Source organism: Hippopotamus amphibius, chromosome 7 (assembly GCF_030028045.1).
Source record: "Hippopotamus amphibius kiboko isolate mHipAmp2 chromosome 7, mHipAmp2.hap2, whole genome shotgun sequence".
NCBI classification, from domain to species: domain Eukaryota; kingdom Metazoa; phylum Chordata; class Mammalia; order Artiodactyla; family Hippopotamidae; genus Hippopotamus; species Hippopotamus amphibius.
Genome location: NC_080192.1, coordinates 43,173,842 through 43,189,469, shown reverse-complemented (window position 1 = coordinate 43,189,469; position 15,628 = coordinate 43,173,842). Strand labels below are relative to the sequence as shown.

The window sequence follows — 15,628 nt, the reverse complement described above, 5'->3', positions numbered from 1 at the left end:
ATGTACCCCTGTGCATCTAGATTATTCCCTCATTCTTCTCTTTTCTTATTATTTTTATATTTTAAAACATAACTAGGAACCATTGATGGTTATTAACGAAATAGTGCTTATAATGATGAAATAGAAAAATGTTTAAAGATAGAGAAAAAATTAGGTCGCCAAGATCCTACAATGTAGCTTAGATTTAGAGATATGTCCAATGTATCCATAAGACAGAATGAGCTTTATTCTATTTTAAAATAATTAAATTTTCACTTTTGTTCTTTGAAGTCCTAAGACAACAACATATTATGAAATATCAATTTGACTAATAGTAATACTCAAAAATAAAATTTAATTCTAAAATTGGGGGCAGTAGATCCTGATGGTGTATTAAGTGTTAAGGATCTCCTATGTACATTGCAGTTGGCTAAATGCCAGTAATGGTACATTCATCTATGTTTGTATTTTTCCACAAAATACAAGGCCTAGGCACTTGAAGCAAGTGAGAACCACACAAGTCAGGAAGTGAGAGAAAAATGTTTGAGGGTTATGTTAGGAATTTATTCACAGTTGACTGAAATAAAATTTTAATAGCACTGGGAGCTGGCTAAGAAAATGAGTGGCAAAAGTAGATGGTGATGTTCATATAGAGTGAGAACTAGTAAAGTTAGGGTAAGATAATGTAAGAATGATGTTTTAGCAAATATAAAAAAGTGAGGCTAGAAGACAACTAATGATCTCTCACAATAGGAATAAATCAAGATTCTGGAATTTCTTTGAGAATTTTAAAGCAAAGAGAAATTTCAGGTAAACTATGGAAAAAGAGGTAATGTGAAACAAGTTTAAGTCCAAAAGGAGAAACCAGAGCTACTTTAATAAAAAAGAAACCTGTAATTAATCTGAGAGAGATTCTGAGATACCCTCATGTTAGTACCTAAATTTGCTTTCAATTTTACATCTACCAGGATTTTTGCAGGAAAATTAATCTCTCACTTGGTGGCAATTGCCAGATGCCTGTCTGTGGAATATAAGAAGTAAAAGCATCCCACCCACCAGTCTAACAGCTTGACTTAAGAAAATATGAGACAGCTCTTGATGGGAAAAGATAAACAAAAACAAACCTAATGGACATTAGTTAAATTGGAAAAAAAGTATGTTCAATTAATTACATGAAAACTTCTTTATAACTTGAAAGCAAAGAACTATGGAAAAAGAAAGAAAAAAAATAGAAAGACACAACGTTGCACTGAACAATTTAAAACCAATTCATCAAAAAACTTCTAAAAATAACACTACTTTTAGGCAGTAAGAACTTTTCTGTGAAGATTTGATTCTTAAAACTCTCTCAAAATACTTTCCTAGGACTTCCCTGGTGGTACAGTGGTTAAGACCCCAAGCTCCCAACGCAGGGGGCCTGGATTCTATCCCTGGTCAGGGAACTAGATCCCACATTCATGCCACAACTAAGAGTTCACATGCCACAACTAAGAAGCTGGTGAGTTGCAACTAAGGAGCCCGCCTGCTGCAACTAAGACCCAGAGCAACCAAATTAATTAATTAAAAAATAAATTTATAAATTAAATATATGATCTTTTTGTGGAATTATGGTTTGTTAATCTGAACAACGCTACTTTTGAAGTTCTAGCATAAAAAATTAAAGAGCACATTGTGTAGAGCATCACTTTATTAGTTTCAGCATCTTGTGGATAAGCAAAGAATGCTTAAAAAATATTTTATGTTTTTGGCCACTGGTACATGCTACATTGGCAATAAGATTTTGATGTATTACATATTAATGCTGACTCTAAAGTGTTTTTACAGGAATTTCCCTGGCGGTCCAGTAGTTAAAACTTTGCCTTCTAACGCAGGGGGTGTGGGTTTGATCCCAGGTCAGGGAGCTAAGATCCTGCGTACCTTGTGGACAAAAAATCAAAACATAAAACAAAGGCAATATTGTAACAAATTCAATAAAGACTTTTAAAAATAAGTAAATAAAATAAAGTGTTTTTACAAAATGCATTGTAGGAAGTAGTCATTACTGACTGCTTTGAAATGAAAAACTAAGTATTGGAGATACCATTGTGTAACAGAAAGAAAATTCAGAGTTAGAAGCTTTGACATCTAATTCTAATTCTGCCGCCAATTAGTTGAACAATTCATTTAACATCTCTGGCCTTAGTTTTTGTTTTTGTTTTTAATCAGACCTGAATACATTATTATAGTTTCCTCCTTTTTCTATTAGACTGGTTAAGTAAAGAAAGCCATGATTTTCTTTTCAATAATTCCTATATTTAGATGTTACTTTCTATTGGTTTACTCTGACTGGTACTAGCAATCAAAAGTTAATAATCAGGAAAGGCCCAAGCAACAGTTTACATTATGATAGAAACTCTTCATCAACCTGGAGGGTTATATTCCTGAAAAATATTGTGCTTGGCAAAACTAGAGTTAGCAAGATCAAGATCTCCTAAGGTACATACATTAGCAGGGGAGGAAAGGAATCAATATTACTATCATTAAATATACCTAAAAATGGATGCAATAGAAATTTCAGAAGGCATCTATGTCCAAAACAAACAAACAAACAAACAAAAAAAACCTCGCTATGTCAGCACTGCAAACTTACTCTGGTAAATGAACATTTTTCCCATCATCTTCGTTTTCAAGCAACATTGCTACAGCGTCCTGATCTGCTAAGATACATTATTACCATAATCAAGGCTTTAATTAGGGAAATTGCATGTCTTTAAAAATATTTTTATTCTACTCATATGAGATTAAAATGGAATGTCTTTGAACTTGTGTACTTTATTCTTTTATTCTCAAAATTCTCTGCTATGCGACTGTTCCAGATTAAAGGAGACTGAACAGACACAATAAGTAAATGCAATATTTAATCCTGGATTAGATCCAAGGAAAAAATACTATAAAGGACATTATCAGGACAACTGGCAATATTTGAATATGGTTTGTATTTTAGTCTTAAAGTATTAGTCAATTCCTAAACGAGCGAAAATCCTAAATTTGATCATTGTATTGCGATGATATAAAAGGATGCCTGTTCTTAAAGCACACACACATTGAATATTTAGGGGTAATAAAGCATGATGTTTGCAACTTACTGAGCAATAGATTAGGAAAAATAATAGTTCAGAGTAGTTTATGATAAGGAAACATCAGCAAGGCGGGGAGAGCAGGGGTACAATGGAGAGAGAGAGAGGGAGGGAGAAATAAAAGTAGCAAAATGGTAAGTAAATTTGGGCAAAGATAGGTATATAGAAGTTATTTGTAATAATCTCACAACTCTTCTGTAAGTTTGAAATTCTTTTAAAATAAGAGTTTTTAAAAGTCTCTGTTAATTGTTGCCATATCACATCGACATTGCCTAATTAGAAATTATTTTCAGTATTTAAATTTACATTTTTCTGAGCCCACCCTTATATGCACATATAAGGTAAACAGATATCCTTCTCTGCTTTACCAGGCAGACTCTCTCACATAAGGAGGGGCCAGCAATAATTATTACATATTTATTCAAGAAGTAGCTTATAATCTTCAAGGGCAGTGTCACAAACACTTGAAAAATATTTTTTAAAATATTTGCCTGTATATGCAAATATGTGGAAATAATTCCAGAGAAGACTTCCATAGATCAAAACGATTCTGAGCAATTGATATATTGAAAGATCAATTTTTTAAAAAGACTATGTTATGGTAAGTACTGAAATTGTTATTTTAGATTAGCATACTATACTACTTAATAACAGTTAGCTCAAGATTACAGTGTTTTTTTCTTTAGTAGATCATAAGCCAGAGTTGTCATAAATGCCAAAATTCACTAAGTCACCTTGATTTCACATTTTAGTAGGGCAGATTAAAATCATAAATTTATTTTTGATGTTGCAGTTTTAGCATGACATCCTTATCTAATATCAAATTTTGGCATCTCAGAATCTCATGCGAGGCATGATAATCAGTTTTTAAATGCAAATCCTGAAAAATGGATTTCGGCAGAGGATGAATTTGAAACTTCAAGCTGGTCATGCCTAGAAGGACATGTGAGTGTTTACTGTTGAGGTATGACACACATATATTTCTTTTAGCAAGTTACAGACAAAAAGGCATAATACTATACGGCTTATTTCTGACATAAAGCATGGTCCTGTTAATAAAAGAAGACAATATGGTCAAAAGTTACCTCTTTCTCTGATTTACTATTCACTTACCTTAAAAACCTGGGTAAGTAAAGATAAGCAAGTAAAGTTTTAACTAATATTTTATAGGAAAAAATGGATTTCCTAGGAGTCAAAATTGCTAGATAAATTAAAATTTTCAACTAAAAAAGACCATGTACAGGCAACATCTTCAGATGCTAGGCAAGATAATTACAACAGCCACCTGGTATTCAGCAGAAGAATAACGCTCTTAACCCTAAGATGGTGAGGTGGCTTCAAGATGCCCTGGGTAGTACAGCAGATTAGTTTGGGGTAAGAACACCGTCAGGGTCCAACATTTTAACTTTATGGGCCAACACATAAGAACTGACTGGACCCTTAATTTGGTGACCAGTTTCCTCAGATTTCTTGATTCATAGAAACTTGCTTTTAAAAGCAATATTCAGAAAACAGAAGTCCAGCTATTTTTTTTACAAATGTGAATTTACCTTTTGGCAAAAGATCACCTGATAAGTTAGTGGCAGACAACGGACAGCAACTCAGGTCTTTTGGCTCCCAGGTCTATCCCTGAATGCACTCTGCTGTCTCACTGTTTTATTTTATGTGAATACAAATAAAGTATGGAATTTCAGTCTTTAATAAAAACCTTTAAATAATTTAAAACATGCTCCTCTTTGCAAGAGCTGAGTCTCCCAGTGCACATATTACAATTATACGATTATTGTATAGGAAGAGAATAATCAAAGACAATTAAATTTCACAATACATTTTTACTTCCCTTAATTTGTACACTAAATATTTTAAGCATATATGATGTACGTGTTCTTTGGCGATCACTCATTATGAAGACTCAACCCTTGTTACACGCTTTGTATTGAGAAAAAATGATTTAGATAATGGAGAGTTTCTATTTTTAAAACTATTTGTATACCAAAGGCTTAAATACCTTCAACCTTATTAATTGCAATGGAACTAAGTTCTTTCTAACTTCTTTTTGTGACGTGTCATTGATTTAACATAGTTTCAGTACATTTTAAGAAGAAGTAAGGCAATCAAATGATACAAGTAGAAGAGAGGTGAAAAGGTGACATTGAGTATAAGTAAAAATTTTCAGTGCCATGAGAGTGTTCTTTTTCTAAGAGCAAATATAATAAATTACTGACAGGAAATCTAAACCTAGTCATAGTCCTGATTATCTGAATTTCAATTAATATGATGGTCTCTTGTATATATTTTGAAGTAAATGTTATCAACTACCCCTCTTCATTAAATAAATTGAGAATTTGAGTTCTAACTCTCACAATATAAGGAGGATTTAAAAGGGCTGAAAAACAATCACTTCTGTCAGAATCAAGTATGCAAAGGCTCTCCTGATAATCTAGCAAGAACAAATAATATGGGGGCCAATCACTCCAAAGAACAGTTGTCCACTATCAAGCCCTTTTAATTCCTTGCTACTCAAAGCATGATCCATGAACCAGTAGCATCAAATATGTTAGGAATGCAAAAACCCAGGTCCTACTCCAGAACTAATAAATGATAATCTACACTTTAAAAGGATCTCTGAGTGGTTTATTACACATTAGTATTTGAGAATCATTGTTTTAAATTAAATTTGGAGAAGGCATGGGAGAGGAGTGAGTGGAAGCCGTGTATATACACCTGTATCTTCTTACCTAACTAGACATGTAATAGGTAAAACAACATTATATACTGTTTGTCAGACACTTTGTGAAGGCTTTTAAATTCATTGTCAAGTTTAAATCTCACAAGAAACTTGTATGATGGGAATTGTCATTGATTTTTTTTTACAAGAAAATTATGATTTACAGAAGTTGAGTAGATAAGGCAAGTTTACACAGTAACAGGTAGAAGGGAGAAAATCTGATTCAAGAACTTATGCACTTGATCATTATATTTCATGGCTTAGCACACAGCTACATGCAGATTTCAACTTATATCAAAACATACCAATTTTTGAATGGAGAATGTATAAATTACACAAAGGCTGCAATGGGAAAAAATTATACCCCAGATTAAAAAAAAATTCTTGTGATGCATTGGTCTTAAATAGCTCAGGCTTTCAACATCCTCCATATCTGCCAATTTGTGTTTTTTAAGATGATAAAATACACAATCGGAATTTTTGGATGGGTACAAGTACCGGCTAAATACTCATAAACCAATAAGTTAAACTGCTACTTAACTTTCTATCTATAAAAATATGGGGTGAGATATTAAGAATGAATTCTAAAACTATTTAATAGTGTTCTGATGATCATATACATTAGAAAATTCTTATTTGTATCTGTCTGGAAAGACACATGTCTATATTTTCCTTTATTCTGGAAAGGAAATTATGGAATCAGACAGATACAAATATGTATTTTTTTTTGTTTCTTTCACTACAGCTATATTCTAATAAAGTATACTACAGCTATATTCTAATAAAGTATAAAGGTATAAGAGGCTGCTCTATTTCACAGTGGTAGGAAGTGGAGACAAAAAACTAACAAGATATAGGAAAATTTTCTTATAATATATTCAAGTCCATAACTAATATGATTAAAATAGCTGACAGTTAACTGAATGCTTGCTTACATGTAAGAAGCTGTCACAAGATTTTTTTTTAATATCATTTAATTTTAACCATGAAATAGGAACTAGCTTCACTCAGATGAGGAAACAGAACTGTTAAATGTTGCATCTAGAATTTAAACCCAGGTAGACTGGCTCTAGATCCCACAGTTCACGCTGAACAATTTTAGGAAAGCTTCCTTTATCTCCCAGTGTATTTAACATATTTCAGGTTTCCTACCTCTTCGATAGAGAATATACACACAATTTTCTCTTTGAATGATTTTAGAGATGTGTATGATGATCTGTTTATAGTCACACTGACTTAATGGTCTTGTAAATGAGATAAATGCCTTAAGTTCATGTGATCAATATATATGAATTATGTCTTTAGAGCCTAGTTTCCCATTCAAAAAAGACTGAAAGATAAACTACACTGTAATTTGTTTCCTTGCACCATCTAGTGGATTTAAATGACAACTGCGGCAGTAGCATAAATGATTATGTCAATATGTCAAATTTTGAAACGCATCCGGAGAAGAAGCCCTAAAACAGTCCTTCAGATCATGACCACAAACGCGCACACAGTCGTCACTTGTCTTTTTCAGGAGAGGATCGATTAAGCATGAGTGCTGAATTCATTAGCGAATGTTTAAATCTGGAAACAAAATAACATAAAACGGCATCTTTACCATCTTTTTACAATTAGAGATAATGAAAGTCCGATACGCTTCAGTCAGTTTTTCTCACCCGCTTTCCTAAACCCCCAGGCTTCCCAGGCAGCCGCGCGCAGGGATAAGCCCCGCGCGTCTGCGCGGGGCCAGTGCGCAGGCGTGCTGAGGGGCGGAAGTGGGGAGGCGGGGCTAAACCCAACCTGCGAGCGGAAGGGGCCGGGGCCGGGGCCGCGGAGAGAGGCACCGAGAGCGTTTGGCGGTGGTGAGTCCGGGGCCAGCCCGAGCTCAAAAGTCGCAGACCCGGGGTAACGCCAAGAGAAACGGAAGGACCTGGGGTTCCGGAGCAGTCGCCGCTGGCTGCTGCTGCGCCGCCTCGACCGCCGCGGACGCCTCCGCCTCCGCCCTCGCCGCTGAAGACGAGGCCCTGACAGGCCTGCAGGCCTAGGCGCGGCCCGCCGAGCCCGACGTGTGGCCTCGCGTGCAGCCGTGAGTAATCCGAGCGCCCTCTCCACGGTCGTTTACGCATTAAAATGGAGGAGATTTCGTTGGCTAACCTGGATACTAACAAGCTAGAGGCCATCGCTCAGGAGATATACGTAGACCTGATAGAGGATTCTTGTTTGGGCTTCTGCTTTGAGGTGCACCGGGCGGTCAAGTGTGGCTACTTCTACCTGGAATTCGCAGAGACTGGTAGCGTGAAGGATTTTGGCATTCAGCCAGTGGAAGATAAAGGAGCGTGTCGCCTCCCGCTTTGCTCCCTTCCTGGAGAGTCTGGGAATGGGCCTGATCAGCAGCTGCAGCGCTCACCTCCGGAGTTCCAGTAGCTGCAACACGAGAGCGTCTGAGAGTGACCAGGACAATAACATAGACTAGTCCTGTGGTTTTTGAGACGTTAGGTAGCTAAGTAGAAAAAAAATAAATAAATCAGACAAGAGTCCGAATTCTCATTGAAGATCCTAGCCTTTCAAAACCCGAAGTGGAGAATTTAGAAATTCGGATCCTTGTATAAGTGTATTACCTTGGATCAGCTTTATAATCCTGGACAGGAGGAGCTGTGCTGTGCATCCTGCACACCGTGCAGTGGTTGGTTTCTGAACACACCAGAAAGTGCGCAAGAACCCTGTACTGTCCCCAGGGCACAGGTGAGCAGCTGTGTGCTGGGCGTATAAAGTGCTTTGGTTCCTCAGCCTTTCTGTCTGCCTGATGTCAAGGGCTTTCTGGATAACTGACAGTTTGGACATAACGATGTTCAGGCCTTAGTCGTGGGGCCTCAGTAGGACTGCACCTCTGGTCTCTTAGCCTCTGATTTGGGCTTCTCCAAGACAAATGAAAGTCAGTTATGAGATCTGGATATTAATCATTCCAATCTGGGAAAGCCAAGAGAAGGAATTCCCGGCTGAATCTGGTAGGAGAAGTTCTGTGGTCTTGACTCCAACAAGAAAAGCTCAAAGCCACCAGTTTCCCAAAGGTCCAGCATTTAACAATGACTTCAACGGACTTGGGGACGTGGGCTAGCGTTTTGCTGAGCAGAGCCCTCTTTCTTGCACCCCACCTGGTGGCATAGGCTTAGCAGATGAACAACTTGGTTATCCAGGCAGGCTGAGGATTAAGTTATGATCCCTTGGGGAGGTAGCAGGGCCTTCTGCAACTATGCACGATCTTTCAAACTGCAGGATTCATATCTGGATGTATTTTGCTGTGGACAACAGTTCGGTGGGGCATTTTCCTACTCTGAGTTACTAGTTACCTAGCCAGTCCACAGGTCCGACTTGGTTATTATGCCAGCTCACTACCTGCCTCCCACTTTCGGGGCAGGAGTGAACTCTGGAAGAACATCATGGCTATGCAGGAGGCTGTGGTTTGAAAGCTGAGCCCAGAGGGGACCTTTTCCGTCTGCACTCAATGATGTGAATGGGTTAGTGCTAGGAGCCAAGGAGCAGGACTGGGTCATCTCTCATCTGACTGTGCAGTATCCTATTGAATGCCCCTGTTCCTTGCGTTGGGCAGCCACAGAGCTCTGTTGCAGTGAACATTTAGACCGTTACCACCTTCTCTGCCCCTCAAGAAGGGCAGCCCTTTCCACTCAATCCCTTTTGGACCTTGACAACAAGAACTGTCCTTTTGTTGTTGTAAGTCAGGATATGGCCCCCAGAAACCCCCTGATTTTAGGGACTGGGTTAGGGGAGGATGGAAAGTGTGAGCTGCATATCAAAACTACCCTCCACTTGACTCCCTGATTGAAGTTTATGACGTGTAGAGGGGTGGGAGCCCCAAAGTGAGCAGGAACGGTGCTGCTTTATTGGAAATGTTTTCTTACCTCATTCCGTGCCCCGGTAAGGGGCCCAGCCGCGTTAGTCGGGCTTGGCCCCGTATTCCTCCAGTCCCCCACTCCACTGCCTATCTGGTGCAGCTCGTTCCCCGGGTGCTGCCTGCCACTCTGCATTCACGCTGACCAGTTTCAGTTTCTCTCTTGATGCTCCTGCTTCTGAAGCCTGCCCAGTTTCCCTTTCCTTGGCTTCTCTTAAGTTTGTTTTGTTTTCTTGTTTTTGTGAGAGAGTCAGAACAGAATCTTTCGTATGGCTCCCTCTATTGGGATTAGGATGGGAAGAGAAAGTAATTTTTTGTGTATGAAAAGCAGTGTCATGCCTAAGCATTTCTCCTGTAGGACTGCCTCACTGGCATGCCTTCCTGCTCTGTCTTACTTCCTGAGGAGTTATATCTTCCCACCTCCACTTGGATACTGCCTCGTAGGACCTAAGCAGAAAAGCAGTTAAAGGCTGCCTGCCACCCACAGGGATGGAGTAGGTCCTGATGCATTTTCTCTCACCCTTGCTGTGCATGTATCCTTCCGTATCCCAGAAGGAACTATTTGGACTGTATGGACTGATTTGGGTTACATACTCTAGAGGGTTAAGGGAAGCACAGTAATAGGGCCTGAAGACTGTTACTGCGTTCTCCCTCTAGAGTTGTCCTGCTCAGGGTCAGGGCCTAGCTACAGGTTGGTCTTCAATCCAAGAATTGTAATGACTATTTAAAAAGTCAAACCTTGGCAAGAACTGGAATAATTTTGGGTTATCTGCCCTTGACTTTTTTACAGACATCTCCTTCTAAGGGGATGCAGAAAGGAAGGAGGGTCTAAGTGAGACCTCTGGCCTACTTACAGATAATGTCTGGGAAACAGGCTGAAGGAAAGGCCATGGTCCACTCTTCTTTCAGAGAGGGAGCTCAGATTGTGACATTACTGTTTCCTTTCTGGCCTTTTCTCCTTGTTAGAGGAGGAAGAAGTGGAAATAGTTTTGAGTAATGGTTGGTTCATATTACTTCCCTCTTGGTTGTGTTTTTGTTTTTCGCCCCCCATTATTAGGGCAGCAGCCCTCTCTCCTGGTTGGTATGAGGTGGGCTATGTCCAACAGGTGCCCTGAGGGGACAAACTAACTCCTTTCTTTTGGAGGGAGAGAATGCTCCCTGCCATATAGTTGACAGTGGTTAGGAACTCTCGCTTTCCCTATCCTATTCTTCCTCTTAACAGCAGAATTCCTGTCCTAATCTCCTCAATTAAGTGTATTGATCACCCTGTAATTCTATTATGTATCTGAGTGTGTGTGTGTTTATGGGGGGGAAGGGGTTCTTTACAAATTTCTGTGGTTTGTGGCTTTTTCTTCCATGCATTAGTTCCCACCACCGCATGCCCAGGGGCTATTGCCTGGCATTATCGCATGCTGGGATCATTGGGGAAGTGTAGTGAAGCTCACCATTGTCCTTTGTTTTGGAGAGTCTTATTTTTGCATAAGTAGCCCATCCTATACAGGTTGCTAACTAACTGTGTATTCCCCTTGCCCCTATGGCTGCTGGTGTAAATAAACTGCATCTCCCCATTGATAAACAATGACAATAAACAAAATTTTAAAAAATGACTTTATTTGGACTCTGTTCATCTTTTAAAGTTGTACATGTTTCTTGGATATTCATGTAGTGAAATAAATGTTGAACCACTGTTGAACCTTAGTCACATTCTCCTGAATGCAAGTTTTATCAGAATGGAGGAATTTTGCCCAACTTTGTTTCTCTATCTTATAGTGCAAACTTAGCTTTCCACAACATCCAGTGAAAGAAACAAACTATACAGTCTTCCCTTTGGCATAACAAGTAAAAAGGTGGTAAAAATAAATATAATCCAGTGCTGTCACTGAGTCCAATGTGAAGGATAGTTCAATTTAAATGGCACTCAAGGTATCTGAATATATACACTTTACCACCATTTCAATCTAATATTATTCTTGCTCTCAAGAGGCAAATGATTCGTAGCAAAAATGAGTCAGCCTTTCTAAAGGTCATTTTTTCCAGTACTTTTTCATTTTACTCCCAACTATTTAGGTCTGTCATTTTGTTTTTAGATAATTCAGAGATTTTTTCATTTATTCCAATTCCTATTCCACAGTTGGAGCACTTCCCCTAGGAATTGTACATATTGCTCCTTAGTATTGATCAAAATCAGTTGTTTGCTAAATGTTCTAATTCTTTAAAGGAACAGTCCAAGATCGGAAATAATATTTAGATGAATAAAAATTATCATAGAAATGGAACCAGAGGAAACCTGTTGCAGTAGGATATCGCGGGATCTTAATGCCACGTGGCATGGTATTGCGTCACCTAACACTCATGCTGCTGCAGCAAATACTTTTGGATCCTATTTCATATGTTTAGATTTGAATTAATACATTTCATGCAAACCTGCTTTCCTGAAATGAGGTATTTGCAAGACCTTCTCAATGCTCTAATAAATCCATTTGACAATAGGACTTCTGAGATTATTTCTTTTCATGTTTTCTAACTGATTTTTATATTTAAAAAGAAAAAAAATTGTATACCTTTTATCTCCCTAGATACTGCTTTTTAACTAGAGCATGTAGCAGGAAGTCAGGAACCTAATAAATGGTTGCTTGATGTTGACAAAGAAAATGACATATGCTCAAGTAGTTAAGGATTCAGGAAGAGCTTTCTTTAAACATCTTTTCATATTAGTCTTTAATTATGGTTAGTGAATTGCTGGTTCTCAGAGATAATCAGACTTTGAAAGTTTTACTCTTGTTCTGGAGGATACAAGCTTTTTGATTTTTAACGCATGTTCCAAAAGATGCCCATGATGCTTTGAAAGAAAATATTTGTTATAAGTGATGCACTTTTTCAGAAAGATATTCTAGATAAACCTGTAAATCCTTGATTTTGTTTTGTTTTTTCCATTTTGAAAATTTCAATCATTATTACTTGAGCCTCATTGGAAATATGTGACCTGAAAAGGAAATATTAAATTCATTTCTAAGGTGAGAAAATATGTTCAGCAGCAATAACTTGCCTACAGTTCAAAAACAGAAATACAGAAGAAATTGAAGCAAAAGTAGGATGCTAGGGCAAGGCCAGTGCACTTTGTTGAAGCAAGAGTATTTTTAATCTAATACATGAAAGGACTAAGTTTTTTAAAAGACAAATTGCGGTTACAGTAGAATGAAAAAAACTGATACTACTGAAAACTTTAAGACAATGAGTGAAAACATTGAAAAAATGGAAAATATATTTAACAATATAACATCAAAAGAGACTCATAAGGAATTTTTACTTTTAATGAATCTTAAAATGTAATAAATGTAGTAATTTAACTACATCTGGAACTTAAAAAAAACAAAAAACCCATCTCTACCCAAATACACATAAAGACACTAGACAGAGTTTTACAAACAATATAGCAAGAAACAGAAGTCATTCTAGGCCAAGTGTATTATGAAGATGTTAGCAAACCAACTCCTTTAAAATATCAAAAACAAACTTTATCAACAAGTCAGGTTAATCCCAGGAAGGATTTTGACTTGGAAAATCATTGCATCACTGTTAGAGAAAAACCATATGAATTTCAGTTACAGAAAATAGTTCATAAAATTCAATACCAATTATTGACTTTAAAAATACTTATTAATCATAAATAAACAAGGGCTAAAGAACCTATATACACTGATAATGTATGTATCAAAATGTACAATTGCTTTGGTTAATGGTAAATACTTGGAAGTATTCCATTCCTTTAAAAGCAGGAATGGAAGAAACAAAATTCTTATTCTCAGATGATATCTAAATGGATAATTATAAAGAACCTATAAACATACCACTGGAGGTAATGATAAAATGCAGTAAAGTTGCTGGATATAAGATCAGGATCCAAAATCAGAACAATAAAAGCTTTTAAACGTTGCATTTATAATGTAATACAACAAAAGTGCATGTGGTCCTATGTAATACTAATGTAACAAGAGAGGTGTAAGATTTTATGGAAAAAACGAGAAAAATTTCATCTGGAATGTTAAACTCAGATAAATGAAGAGTCATAGGAAAGGAAACCCAAATAAATGGAGAATGATGAGCTGTTTGTGGATAGGAAGCTCACTATCATCACTCCAAATATATGAAAGTAATCTTGACTAAAATCCAAACAACATTTTCATGAAACTTGATAAGCTCATTTTAAGATGTATATGAAAAGGCGCAAGAATAGACAAGATCTTTTTGACGAATATCTTATATAGTGTGGTTGTGGTGCAGAAACAAACAGTAGAAAGTAGAATAGAAGATCAGAATTAGATGGAAAAACAAACACATTTATGTCATCCTGAGGTATGACTAAATTGGTATTATAGTCAGTAGATTATAAACTGTCATATTGTTCTGGATAGATTAGCCATAAATATTAAAACTGTACTCCAGACACAAAAATTAATTTCCATGAGGATCTAAGACTGTGGAAAAGTAAAACATCAAAACTGTAGAGAGAAATATAGGAGGTTATGTTCATAATTGTAGGCAAGGGAAATTTTCTTAAGGAAATAAAAGCACCAAACATAAAAGATTGGTATTTTGAACCATAATAAAAGTAAAACTTTCTATGCGCCATCATACCAGAAACAAGCATACAGCAACAAAACGCCATAACATGCTAGTAGAAGTGTTACAGTTCCTATAACTGATAGAGGATTATTAACAAAATAATTATACAATTGACAAATGGGCACAGTAAAAGAATAGCTCTTATTCTTATAGAATAAGAAATCCAAATGGCAAAAACGATGCGAAAAGTTCACTTATTTTCAGAGCAATACAAACTAAAGCAAATTAAATACAAATTTATACCACTCAGATTAGTTAAAATAAGAAAGGGTGATGATATCAGTTCTGACAGGTATATGGAGCTGTTAAAAGTCTTGTACATTGCTGGTGGACTGTAATATGAAAATATTTTGGAAAGCAATGTGGAAATATCTTTTGCCGCTGGTATGCATAACCAATACCCCAATACTTCTGCCTCTTGTAGCATTGTTTGTAATAGGAAAAAATTGAAAGCGATATAAATACCCATTAAAAATACATAGTCACATATGGAAATGAAAATAACCAGAGCTTCACAAATAAAATATTAAGTAAAACATTTGTTCTTATAGTTTGATACCTTTCATTTGAAGCTTAACAATATGTAAAACAATGCTGTGTATTGTTTAGGGACATGTACGTGTGTAATAAAATGTATACCAAAAACTTGACATTAAACGATATTGCAAAGATATTTCAAAATATTGAGAGTACAAAGAATGCTTTATTTTGTGCTATAGGTAAAATATTGTGTGGCAAGCAGAATTTTAAAGACGACCTCCTGAAATTCTTGTCTTTTGGTTATTCAGTTAAACGATAATCTAAATATTGCTGTGAAGGGCCTTTGGAAATGTAATTAAATCCCAATTCAGTTGACCTTAAGATTTGGAGGTTATTTGGCTAGACTTGTCCCAGTCCCCAGTCAGGTGAGGACTTAAACTCAGTGTTCTCCATCTGATATTAGAAGACCTCACAGAGATTTGAAGGAAACCGTACCTCAGACCTACAGCCACAAAAACTGAATTCTGCAAACAACCTGAATGAGTTTGGAAGCTGATTCTTCCTCAGAGCCTCCAGGTAAGAGCCCAGTTTAGCTGACACTTTGCCTTTGGCCTGTGAGACCCTCAGCAGATGGCTCAGCCAGGCATGCTTTGACTTCTGACCTAGAGAAATAAATGTAAGATCCCTAAGTGAGGACTGTCTTAAGCAGCTAGATTTGTCATAAGTAGTTATGCAGCAATAGAAAGCTAATACAGTCGTAAACTGATACAAACTTAGAAAGGATTATGCCATTAAATGGTGATCTTTATT

The 15,628-nt window shown here is 36.9% G+C and overlaps 1 protein-coding gene across 1 annotated transcript; it reads left to right on the top strand.

Annotated features, from left to right (window-relative positions):
• Window positions 1-7,563: 7,563 nt before the first annotated feature.
• Window positions 7,564-11,319, top strand: ATXN7L3B (ataxin 7 like 3B). The gene has a single exon (XM_057743134.1). The coding sequence runs from the start codon at window positions 7,939-7,941 to the stop codon at window positions 8,230-8,232; it is 294 nt and encodes a 97-aa protein (XP_057599117.1). The 5' UTR covers window positions 7,564-7,938; the 3' UTR covers window positions 8,233-11,319.
• Window positions 11,320-15,628: the final 4,309 nt, after the last annotated feature.